Source organism: Bos taurus, chromosome 11 (genome assembly GCF_002263795.3).
Source record: "Bos taurus isolate L1 Dominette 01449 registration number 42190680 breed Hereford chromosome 11, ARS-UCD2.0, whole genome shotgun sequence".
NCBI lineage: Eukaryota > Metazoa > Chordata > Mammalia > Artiodactyla > Bovidae > Bos > Bos taurus.
Genome location: NC_037338.1, coordinates 15024276 through 15037779, shown reverse-complemented (window position 1 = coordinate 15037779; position 13504 = coordinate 15024276). Strand labels below are relative to the sequence as shown.

Sequence of the window (13504 nt, the reverse complement as noted above, 5' to 3'; positions counted from 1 at the left end):
TTAACTCAAATTCACTGAACTGTGTTCCCTGCAAACCTATGCTCCAAAAGATATAGTTCAGAGACTCAATAAATGTGGTTTCAATTAAGCTGGTATCTAATGAACCAAGACTGAACCTTCATCAGTAGACTGAATCAAAAAAAAGAGGCTTTCAAGCACCCTTCCCTTGCCTGAATCATGACATTGAGTCAGTAGAAGATATAAAGGTTTTCAGTAACATTTCATCAAAATCAAGATTTCTAATCAATAAAGATGATTATAAAAGTGACTGCTTTAAATAACAGAACACACTACTTCAAAATAACTCAAATCTAACCTTTAGATATTTCTTATTTCATTATGTTTAAGTTTTAGAAAATAAAATGGCACATAAAGAATACTAGTTAAGGGCAATTACATGATTTACACAATTTCACCTTACAAAGTTTTAACAACGAAGAATCAAAGTACCTTAAGTGTTTTTTCCCACTAGCAAGAAACACCACTTATAAAGAATTTTAATATAGTTAGCCTTCCAACTATCATCTCCAGGACTTCCAAAGTTGTTAAAGGGAATTATTCTCAGAGAAAATAGAGGGAAAGAAAACATTAAGCAAATATATATCATAACAATTCTGTGCAAAGGTAGTACCATATCCAGAAAGGCCCATCATTAGTCATTTCAAAAGTTAAATACCTTGTCTGAAGCAAAGCCTCCATTGGTGTTAACCTGTCCTGTAACTGCCTGGACACAGCAGTAAGCAGAGATGCACAGGCAGTGCTGCACCCAGCCAGATCGTCGTCTTTAACATAATTCAGTAAGACAAAATACCAATAGACAGAACCTGAAAGCAACAACAACAAATCAAGATTTCTTTTCCTCATTTCTCCTTCACAAAGAAAACTTCAGATTTCACATTTATGAGTATGTCCTCTTTTCCTAGAACGATTTTCTGGAAAGAAAATCTGTAAGGGCAAATTACAAAGAAGGACTAACTCCCTGGAGGACTTTAAGAGGATGCTGACAAAGAATCGCATTATATTTTTGAGAAGTGTACAAAGTCAACCTAGTCATTTAGGTTTTCAACAAAGTGAGATGATTCTAAGGGACATTTTAGAATAGCCAGAAAAGTGGACATGTCAGACCCTTCAAACAATCTTTCCTAAAATACTCTTTCTCTGTACTAAAAATTTCAAAAACAATAGATGGCAATGAACTACAAATAACATACTTTAGCAAGTGAATGAAGTGTAGTCATTCTTTATTGCCAGTTAGATATAGACCAAAGGTGATCGTAAAAGGTGTTCACGATCATGTATTTTAACTCTTTTATAAAACTTGAGATATCTGAGTACTAAGTACACCCCATAATTTAAGCACCCAACCTCTAACAGTATCTTCAAGAAACTGTTTTAAACACCAGAAACTATCACAGAGAGCAATCAAGTCCAAAACATTCTACTCTATGTAACAGAAGAGTTTATAGTTTTAGTCAATATATGTTCAAGGTAAATAGAAAGGGATTCTTTGTCTAAATTAAGATACGGATAAAATAGCCATTTATCAGGCTTCCCAGGTGGCACAGTGGTAAAGTATTCACCTGCCAATGCAGGAGACACAAGAGACACGGGTTCAATTTCTCAGCTGGGAAGATCCCCTAGAGTAGGAAATGGCAACCCACCCCAGTATTCTTGCCTGGAAAATGCCATGGACAGAGGAGCCTGGCAGGCTAGAGTCCGTGGGGTCACAAAGTGACCATGGGGACCGAACTGAGCGGCAGCAACAACCATTTATCAACTAACTTTAAGCAAGCTTTTTTTCTGGTACACCACAAACGTCAAATTCTTGTGGAATAGGAGATAACTTTTTGAATGGATTGGTTATTTATGCAATAAAAGACTGTGAGAAATGTCTTCCAAAAAAAAAAAATTAAATAATAACACTAGGTAAAGGGCAAAGCAGTAGCCCTTCATAGTAAATTCCTACCTGATAACTACATTCACTCTTGAATGGCATTTCCACAGTTTTTAGGTGCTGTAAAAAAAAAAAAACTCACTGGTCCCTTTCAGAAAATTCCAATTTGCCACAGACCCTACCATTCATACACAATATGTGTATGGATCATTTAACTAATTTATGACATCTCTCTGGTACTTACAGATGTTTTAGTTTGTAACATCTGATCTACCATCACTAAACAACCAAACAACTCAATTATTTTAAGGAACTCCACAAAATGTATGAATTGAGATGACCTGATTATTTACTTAAATCTCCCACTAACTTTTTCCTAAAAATAGTATCAAAAAGAGTACTGCCTATCCAATCACTATTTAAAACCCCTTAAAAAACAGACAAGCTACAGAGAAAAAGAAGACTAATTGAGAAAAAACAAAAGTTATTAAACAATCTTAAACATACTGTGAGATAATTCCTAAAGTTAGAGTTACTTATGACTGAACAAGTTTCACATACCACCAGTTGCTGCTGCGGGTAAAAATGACATATTATCAAGTAAGGCCTTCAACAGAACAGATCCAAATCCAGGTTGACATGGGTCGCACTTGCCATTACTGAAAAAAAATTTAAAAGAAAAAGCTTAAATATATTACTCAAGGTAATTAATTCTAAACATGGTGTATTACTCTTAATCTTTAAATGTGTTCATACAGACTGAAAAAAACCTGCCTCAAAGCCCTGTAAACGTGCAGAAAGACAGTAGGGGCTGACTATACTAAGGGTCTTTATAACTGTTTTCTTATGCAATAAACCACTCTTTTTTTTTAAACCCAAAAGAGTTAAAAAGCTGGTACAGTGAATACAGACTATTAATTTTAAACATTTCCTAGATAGTTTCAGGGTTTAGAGAAAGTGATCTGCACAATGCTGCAAATAAGTCTGGGCAAACGGACATAACCGGTAATAAAGGCCTCAGGTGAAGAATCCAAAGACAATCAGGGATAGTGGGAGCGAAAGTGAGGGAAGAGCTCCCCTTACCAAACTCCCCCAAATCTTCTAATAAGCAGAGAAGCCCAGCTGAATTCTTTTACTACTTGATTTAACGTGACATTTTGCCCAAAACACCCCAAATTTTTTTCCCTAGGATCTCAATAATCCTCAAAAATCCACTTATGTTATACATATATTCAACAAGAACCAAATGACCCTAGACACAAGGTATCACCTGCCAAACTACAGGAGCACCTACAAAGTATATCTTCGACTTAAAATCACCAACCTGATGCACAAGGCTAGAAATCGAGCACACTTGTGGGCTATGCTTCGTCCTGCCTCAAAGAAACAAACACGTACAATGTCTGAAAGACATTTTCGTGTTTTTGAAAGCAGGCTTTCATTTCCTTCCTTTGAGCTGCAAAACAATAGCAGGCATTTAGGCTCATGCTGAACTTCCAATCATAACATCCAAAGGGCAATCTGTGGTAAATAAAATCTTATTAACCTTCCAGGTCCATTTGAATGTACTCCAGCTAACCAACAAAGAATATCTAACACAAGACTCTGGGCATGTTCTGTGATTTGGCCATCATCTGCTTTTCTACACAAAGTGTTGAGAAGCTTCTCATGAAATTCTGAAAACTGCAACATGGCACATCGCTGCACTCTACCAAAAAAAAAGAAAAAAAAAAAATATATATGGATATATATACACATACACACACACATATACATAAATACATTAATAATCAAAAGAGAAAAATAAAGCTATTTCAACCTGGTTGGACATCAAATATTTCATTTAGAATCATGAATATTACAATTAAAAAAAAAAAAGAACTTTTGAAAATTACCTAGCACTACATGAAGACCAAGGATGAACCAATGAAGTGAAAAGACAATATATACCATCAATGACATAAGCGCTTAAGAGAAATGAAAAGCAAATAAAAATTTTCAAGTAAAAGTTACGATTTTAAAATTTTGTGGATATTGATATATTTACTGCAAAGTCTTCCTTTGTACTCCTATTACTTAAGAACAGTAGAAGAAAATGAGGTTACCTTTCCTTAGAAACTGAAGTTTTCTTAAATCTTCGGATGGTAACTGAGACTTCTTGAAGTAAGTCACAGCCCCGGAGGTTTTCAGATTTACGGGTGCCACTTGTATTTTCATTTTTAACATTAGAGGATTTTTCCTGAACATACAAAAATAAGTAATTGAATGAATAAATGAAACAAAAAGTTATTTACCATTAAAGTTTATAAATAAAAGAATATAACTGAACTATGACTACCAAAACATAACTCAAACTAAAATGATAGCTTTTACCCTCATATTCAGTAAATGACTAATTTACTCCATTGTTATAAAATTGTAACAGTGGAAGAGACATAGTCACTGCTTAAAGGTAATAGCCCAGTGAATAAAGATTATCAAGCCAAAGTCTTGAGTCTCAGTCCCAGCTACTGGTCTATGAGCTATGTCAGCTCCCCAGTGTCTAACATTCCCTCACTTAAAATATGAAAAAGTGGAGTAACAGCACCTGCTCTGCCTACCTCAGAGTTATTTTGGGGCTTAAATCAGATAAAGTACACAGAAGTTCTTGAAAAATTGGAAGACCTATACAAATATAAGATGGCTGGTGTTACTGATTATTTCTACTGTTGCTTATGGATAATGATAATAGAGAAACAAAATCTCAAGTGCTCAGGAAAATCCAAGATCAAACAAGTACGAAGAAACTGCATGATATACAGCTAGTTGTAGAAAATGAACATGAAAATTATGATATATCTCTGAAATCAATTCTCAACTTACTTCTCTTCCTGCAGCCTCCCAAATGTTTACAAAAAAAAAAAAAAAAGTGGTGTGTTACCAGTAAAGGGCACAGAAACAAATTCTTACACACAAGGAAATAAGCATTATGGTCCAAAATAATTATTAAGGCAAGTGCCTGCTAGCAATCACTCCCCAATGAATATACTTTATAAAAAAAAGCTTAAAGTTAATGTAAATATTTTCTCCTTCATTATATTTTTTTTAACTTGCTGCAGAGAAAAGCTATAAACAAACCAAGTTATCCATTAAAAAAAATTAATTATGGGGTATGCTACTTCCAAGAGTGTATCAAACCTCCACCATAATGTTTAAAACAGCATGTAACAGTTTATAAAATTCTGTAAAGCGATTATCCTTCAATTAAAAAATAAGTAAATAAATAAAACCAGCATGTTACAGTTTAAAATGATAATGTTTCACACCTTGCCTGCTGCAACTTTTGCCAAGAGTGAAGCAAGTGAATATCCCTTGTTACTCTGGTGTTTTAGGGATGGAAGTCTTACTACAGGACGTATACCACCATTACAGATCTCATCTGTTCCTCTTTCGTTCACTGCCTTGACATGGATCAAAAATGAACGATATTTTCCTCCTGCCATACCTAGACGAGTGGTGCAGAATGGGATAAATTATTCAATCACCAAAAAGCAAAACTGCTTTTTGTCTTCATAGAGTAAGCTAAATAATTAACTCCACAGAAAGAAAAATACACTTGGCCAGAATTTTCAAATTATACTGCTTGCATATAATATGGCTAAATAACCTTCATACACATCGGCAGCAAACGAACAAAAAGCACAGCAGTTGTATGAACAGCATAATATAGAAAGTTCTGACACCTGGCATGTTTTATCCCAAAGAAGTTATTCATTTCAACCACAGAAATTTTGTGAACTATAGAAGAAACAGAAAACACTGTCTGTCACTGAATCACCGCCCAAAATAACGATGTATCAATATGTGTATCCATCCAGGCTTTTATGCATGTAGGCACACACACACATGTGCATGCATACATACATAGCATTAAAGTATTACACACTTTAAAAAGCACAGGCTTTGGAGTCACTATCTGGGTCTGATAATGGTTCTGCCATTTTATTAGCCATGTGACAAATTAAACTTTCCATGGTCCAGTTTCTTCAAAAGTGAGTAAAAATAATAATAGTACCTACCCCAAAGGTAATTAAAACACTTATAACTGCATGGCAAAAGGAAGCATTCAATAAATATTAGTTATTATCACTGGTTTATGTTTTATATATTTTAACTAAGTTGAAATCATAACATACAATCTATATGTAAAATTAATTGACAAAATACCTTCAAACTAACATACCCATGAACAACCCATAAGCTTGCTGCCTAAGCAGGTATGAAATCCTTCTGTGATTACAAAAGCTACCTCTGTTGTTTGCCGCTGACCTGCCTGACTACTGTGCTGGCATGCACTGTTGTATTCTTCTTACTGCTGCACTAGTCTAGGTTCTAAAATGTCTTAAGACCCTCCTTTTCAGTTTTCTTTTTCTACATATCTTTGGCCCACATCATCCTTTTACAAATTTAGCAATCATTTTCTCCAGTTCAAAGTTCTAGGAATTTGAAGAGAAGAATAGTCACTTTTACTAAATTCTAGGAAAACTAACACTTTTACATTATTGAGACTTTTGAAATACACATTATATAATCTATCCCCAATTTTGTCAATCTCATGGACAGAGGAGCCTGGTGGGCTGCAGTCCATGGGGTCGCAAAGAGTCGGATGCGACTGAGCAACTAACACACACACACGTACAATTTTGTCAAAGCCAACATTTTAATTTTCATGTAAGATTTTAAGTTTAAAAAAAAAAAAAAAAGATTTTAAGTTTCACATTCTCATTTAACACAACTAACTTACACTTTCAGCAATTGAAGTTGGCAACCCACTCCAGTGATCTTGCCTGGAGAATCCCAGGGACGGGGGAGCCTGGTGGGCTTCCGTCTCTGGGGTCGCACAGAGTCGGACACGACTGAAGCGACTTAGCAGCAGCAACTTAACTTCCAGAGATGTTATTATACAGTTATTACACAGTTTTGCTCACCACTATAACCTAGTAGGTAACCTAACAAATCACAGGGTGTCATAAACTTAATGAATGAAAAAGATGTAGTCAAGGGAGTACAATCAAGCTTGTGTACATACTGTGTCTGTAACTAAAGGGAAGTGTGTGAATGGGGACAAACATTATAAAGGGAATGCATACAAATTAAAACAGTTGTTATTTAGGTGGTCTGATATTTTCTTGGTTTACAGAAGGATCTCCACAGCCTTCTCACCTCCAAGTTTACTGTAATGATTGAGATGTGTCTCACTTGGATTTTTTAATTCACCCGTGAAATATAAAGGTGACATAAACGTCTTACTACTGCAACATCTAATATCTTACAGACATAAGATAAAATATACATTGTAACTTGTGTTTAAGACACATCATTATATCTAATACTTTCAAAACTCCTCTATAAAAAAACCCTTAAGAGAAAATATTATAACAATATACAACAAACACCCTGAAAACAGGACTAAATTGATGGAAAAGGCAAACATCCCAGAACATAATGATTGGTTATTTGGAAGAATTCTGTATAACATGCTAAATCATACTACCTTCATCTTCTTTGTGCTTTTTCAAAAAGCACTGAGACCCTCAGGACACAGAACGTAGGATCTTAACTTTCACATAACAATAGTCACTTATGGTAGGAAATTACCTCAGCTACCATGAAACTGATGGAATCATTCAAGAAAAGTCCCCTCAAAAACAGTATCTTATTTTTCTGAAATCAGGAAAAATAATTTTTTAAAAAATCTACTTTTACAACTGTGGGACTATTTATTCTGCTTTTGTAAAACATGTTACTTCACCTTTAACAAGTTTGGGACTTGTTAACGTCAACATCCCAGCATGCCCCGACAGATCAAGGCCACTAGCAAGCCATACTGGCCCACAGAGAATGTCTTCTTTATGATCTTCTAAAAATGGACATAATCTAAGACCTAAAAAGAAAAATACACATTTTTCTTTTAAATTAGTGTGTAATTTAAAATGTAATATTTAATAAGCAAATATCCATCCCATTTACATATAACAGCACCACACAAAATTCCATACTTAGAATGTGTTGAAATAAAATTTGCTATCATGCTAAGGAACTATAATCATTATCTGATATATTATGCTGTTTTTCATTCCCATATTATCTACATTCACCTTGATTTTCAAAAAAAAAAAAAAATTATAAAACCATGACATGATTTCAAATCTCAAGATATTAAAAAACAAGAATGCAAGTATTAGCACAGCTGTGTTCACTAAGATGAGCTGAAAATCAAAGCATATTGCCAAAGCAGAATTATAGGTTATTTTTAATTGTGTTCTTAAAACCATGTTTTTGCAAGCCATAAAGAAATCTTTGCCCAGTAGGATGCATTTGGATCACTACTCCTTTTACTGTCATGGACAACAGCTCTGTAATTTAACTCACACTGTGATTCCTCTACATCCATGTGCTGCATTTCTTCATTCAAATCAACCAGGGACGGTTTCCCATTTTGTTCCACTTCAATGTTAAGAGCTGGAGACAAAGGAAAGGTGATCTGCCTATCTACTGCTGTTTCTAGAGGATAAAAATATTAGTAAACTTAATGTTGCTTAATATCAATGATCTATGTGCCTAAAATTCTAAAATTCTCCATTAAATTGGGAACTACAGTGATTTTTAAAATGGTTGCTAGCAGAGGAAGAAAATTAGATTCAAGTGCTTTATACTCTCTTCTCTTTTAAAGGTGGTAAAATATTCACCTGAAGAAATAATCTGCTAGCCACTAAACCAAGAATTCTTACCCTAGGCTATACAGTACACTGCCTGCAGAGTTTTAAAAATACCACTACCTAAGTCCTACACCAATTAAATCTGAATCTGTCATGATTCAAAAGTATACACACACACATACACACAAACACACACATATATACACACAAACACATATATATACACAAACACATACATACATATTTATAAAATAGGAAATTATTCAGGTTTCAATGTTTTTATCCCTGGTGTGAAGTAGCCTTTTACTCTGAAATTATCTCTAGTCTTTTAAATTAACCTATTAAGATCAAAACACTGAGAAATAACGTCTAGTTCCAAATATGTCAAGTATGTATAATCTATTTTAATAACTCAATATATCAAGTTCTGAGCTAGTAAGAAAGATAAATAAAGATGAATATATTTCTGGCATTACATTCTGAGTTTTACTAATAACCTTAAAAGAATATATGCATTCCATACAAAAGTTCTTTTTACAAACAAGTCTCCTTCTCACAAAGAGAAATGCGTTAAGTCCAGTAATGCTAAAAGTGAAACTAACTCACAAAGGAACTAACTGCCTAAAACCATAATTAAATTACTCAAATTTATGCAATTCTGAACAACAAAGAGTTACTGAAAAGTTCTTCAATGTTCTCTGTATAAACTTCTCTAAATAGAACCACAAAAAAAAAGAAGGAAAAGAGCACAGGGGTGTGGGAGCAAGAAGGGATGTCAAAACTAGACAGCCAAGTTGAAAATGAGTTTTTTTAAGAAACCAAAATCTTCAAATTTTGATCCATCTTACCATTGACTTTCCCTAAGCCTGGAGCTTTATTTTTCAGCAGTGTCACTTGTATCTGTGGAATATTGGTGATATTTGAGTTCAAAACAAATTTAAAGTCCACATGTCCAACCATACAAGCTTTAGGCAGAACCAATTCAAATACATGTTCATCCCAGCTGTTGCTGTCAAATAAGGGAGAAAATGATAGAGTGAAATCTTTCTTTAGCTGTAACCATCTTATCACTTATATTACCTTTCTCTGATGTGTAGTCGCCAACAAAACCGAATGCTTCTCAGTGGGATTAGGGGAGAAGACAAGCAGTTCTACTGAGAAAGGTTAAACTTGGGGCAATGAAGAATCATACCTCAGGAATCCATACCTACCTTGGGCACTGTACACTCAAAAAAAACCCTTGTTCCTCTAAGTGTGAACTACTGTGCATCAGAATTATGTGCAGACTTATGGGCCCACTCTGATTCTAAGAGTGGGGTCACAGGAATTTGTATTTTAAAATAAGAACATTTTGTATTTCTTATACATGTCCATCCTCTGATTTTAAATTCTGTATATGTGCTGAAAAGTAAAATTCCTCCACTAAATTTCAGATTCAAATCCAAATGCCTATTAGGTATCTCAAATTTAACATAAATAACCCCAAACTACTTGATAACCAACTCTAAAAGCTGTAAAAAGAAATTCCATTTTTTAACGTGCTCAGTCCAAAACATTAGTCATCCCTAACAACTCTTACTCACACCAGACACTCCGTACATCAGCATTTACGATTCTTTCTACCTCCAAGCTGTATCTGACCACGATTCTCAATGCCTCTGTCAATTATCATCATGGTCCAATTCACCATCACCACCACCATGATTATCTGAATTACCACAACAGCATTCAAGTTAGAATTCTTGCTCCTGCCTCTTCCCTCTAATACACACACCACAACCACTCATATACTATCAACACAGTAGTCTTAGTATATCCTTCTAATACATAAATTATATCGCATCACTCCTAAATTCAAAACTATCTAACACCTTCCCATCTCACTCAATGTAAAAGTCTCACTGTGGCCTATAAAGACATTCATGATCAACTATTTCCTTTGATCTCACTTCCTATCACTCTCCTCCATGTTCATTGCACTTAACCAGTAGCCTCCATGCTCCTCCTAAAATTCATAACATATACTCCTCAGGATCTCTGTACTTTTTATTGTCTCCAAATTAATGTCCTCATGGAAGCCTTTCTGAGACCCCTTATATAAAAATATCACACACATTTTCTCTCACAGAGATGTACACCCAACAACTCTATTGCCATTCTATTTTAATGTGTTTCAAAGCTTTTATGACTATATGACATAGTAGATATCTGTCTTAACTGCCTGTCTATCACCACTAGAATGTAAATTTCCTAAGAGCCATTTTACTAGTAACTTCCAAAGTACCTGCACAACTGGGAGACTGGGATTAACATGTACACACTACTATGTAGCCATATAGCACAGGGAACTCTACACAATACTCTGTAATGTCCTATATGGGAAAAGAATCTTTAAAAAGAGAGTGGGTATATGTATAACTGATTCACTCTGCTGTACCGCTGAAACTTAACACATTGTAAACCAACTACACTTCAATAACAACAACAACAAAAGTACCTGTACAAAACAGACATTTAAATATTTAGTCACACAATCTACAGATCTATTTAACTAACTAACTGGAAGGCTGGATTACTCTCAGGATTTTATCCTACAACTAAGAACAAGCATACAGGAATTTCCAGGCTTCCTCGATGGTTCAGTGGTAAAGCAAGAGGCACTGGTTCAATCCCTAATCAAGGAAGATCCCACCATGCCATGGAGAAACTAATTCCATGCGTCAAAACTATTGAATCTGTAACCTAAAGTTTGGGAATCACAACTACTGAGATCATGTACCACAACTACAGACACCCACACACCCTAAAGTCCATGAACTACAACAAGAAAAGCCATCGCAACGAGAAGCCCACACACCACAACTACAGAGTAGCCCCTAGCTGCAACTAGAAAGTCCACGCAGCAACGAAGACCCAGCACAGCCAAAAATAAATATTTTTTAAAAAAAAGAATATAGGAATTTCTAAAACCAAGGTGACAAATGAAACAAACAAAACTGTTAACATGTAAAAGTTAACAGAAAGAGTAACATATAATAATAATTCTATGTTGTTACTATAAGATGAACTTAAGTTATAAAATTAAACTGAATTTAAATACCTTGGAAGAATGTTTTACCTGTCAGTCTGTAGTTTCCAAGTTCTAGTATGCTGAGCAGCATCCCCGTGATGCTGCTGATGCAAATGTTGAGGATGCCTCCTTTGCTGCTGTTCTTGTTGAACCTCCACCCAGCATGGTGGAACAGTAGCTGAAAACCGTGGAGTCAGAGTTTCAAAGCGGGTTAGCTCCACTAGAGATGTCAAGATGTCAACGGTGAATGGCTGGTCCACCAATAAATCAACTCCTTAATAACAGTGAATGCAGAATTTGAAATTGGTTTTAAAAGAAAGGAATTTTAATCCATGTTTTTGTCTAATCAATTACAACATTTGTCAAATAGCCTAAGTTAATAATGTAGGCTAAAGTAACTAGCACGGAGTCCATACAGGCATAAGAAAAATCCACCTCAGATATTTCAAATTATAGAAAAGGAACTTATTATTGGAGAAATCCAAAATCAACCTCAGAAGAGCCCTGACTGAGATTTAATGAGCTCCAGATTAACAAGGACAACAAAAGGAGTGATGCTGAAATGTAAGCCCTGACTGACATGAATAATCGTCTTTTACACTGTTATTTACAAAATAAAATGTTAAACATCTGCAAGTACACAATACCTGCTCCATTTTACTCTGTTAAAAAATAATTTTAAAAAAAAATCAGAACTATACTGATGGCAAAAAAACACAAACCAAAAACTCAAAGCAGCATTTTTTCCACTTCTAGGGTACTTAAGAATACCATGTATACACACCAGTATTTTAAGAGTAACAACCTGATTCAGAGAGATAAGTTTGCTTTTACAAATTTATGTATTCACATCTTTGAAAAGGCTGCTGCTGCTGAGTCACTTCAGTCGTGTTCGACTCTGTGTGACCCCATAGTCGGCAGCCCACCAGGCTCCCCCGTCCCTGGGATTCTCCAGGCAAGAACACTGGAGTGGGTTGCCATCTCCTTCTCCAGTGCATGAAAGTGAAAAGTGAAAGTGAAGTTGCTCAGTCGTGTCCGACTCAGCGACCCCATGGACTGCAGCCTACCAGGCTCCTCTATCCATAGGATTTTCCAGGCAAGAGTACTGGAGTGGGTCGCCATTGCCTTCATACAACAAAGTTGAAAAACTTGTTTCAATTAACAACAACAAAAAAATTTTTAAAGACTAAAATATGAAATCTGATAAATTTAGAATAGTTTCACAAAGAAAGTTTACATTTAGTTCTATAAAATTACTGTAAGTGTACTTCAAACTATATTTTTCCTCAAAAGCTTCAGTTCAGTTCAGTTCAGTTCAGTCGCTCAGTCATGTCTGACTCTTTGCCACCCCACAGACTGCAGCTCACCAGGCCTCCCTGTCCATCAACAACTCCCAGAGTTTACTCAAACTCATGTACATTGAGTTGGTGATGCCATCCAACCACCTCATCCTATGTCATTCCCTTCTCCTGCCCTCAATCTTTCCCAGCATCAGTGTCTTTTCCAATGAGTCAGCTCTTCGCATCAGGTGGCCAAAGTATTGGAGTTTTAGCTTCAACATCAGTCCTTCCAATGAATATTCAGGATTGATTTCCTTTAGGATGGACTGGTTGGATCTCCTTGAAGTCCAAGGGACTCTCAAGAGTCTTCTCCAACACCACAGTTCAAAAACAAAGGGCTTTTTAAGAAGCCCTCAAAGCTTAGAGCTTTTTAAAATGTGATTGAAATTATTAATATTGTTTGCAAACATTTAACAGCGTATCAATGCTCCTTTACATTATTTACTTGTTTATAACCTAATTCATCTTTACTAAAGAGTACGTTATAGACTTTATATGAAAA

At 35.3% G+C, this 13504-nt stretch overlaps 1 protein-coding gene across 9 annotated transcripts in view; it reads right to left on the bottom strand.

The window, feature by feature from the left end:
• BIRC6 (baculoviral IAP repeat containing 6) overlaps positions 1-13504 on the bottom strand; it is a 213632-nt gene that overhangs the window by 136993 nt on the left and 63135 nt on the right. For 5 of the 9 annotated variants that reach the window (XR_003037059.2, XM_024998841.2, XM_024998843.2 and 2 more), the window contains exons 12-21: positions 11711-11936; positions 9441-9601; positions 8306-8437; positions 7686-7817; positions 5200-5378; positions 4000-4133; positions 3441-3602; positions 3219-3350; positions 2456-2553; positions 677-824 (exon numbers count right to left, since the gene is read on the bottom strand). Coding sequence is in view for 8 of the 9 variants with exons in the window: in XM_024998841.2 (XP_024854609.1) it covers positions 677-824; positions 2456-2553; positions 3219-3350; positions 3441-3602; positions 4000-4133; positions 5200-5378; positions 7686-7817; positions 8306-8437; positions 9441-9601; positions 11711-11936 (1504 nt within the window). In the remaining variant the exon portion in view is untranslated. 9 annotated transcript variants of the gene reach the window in all.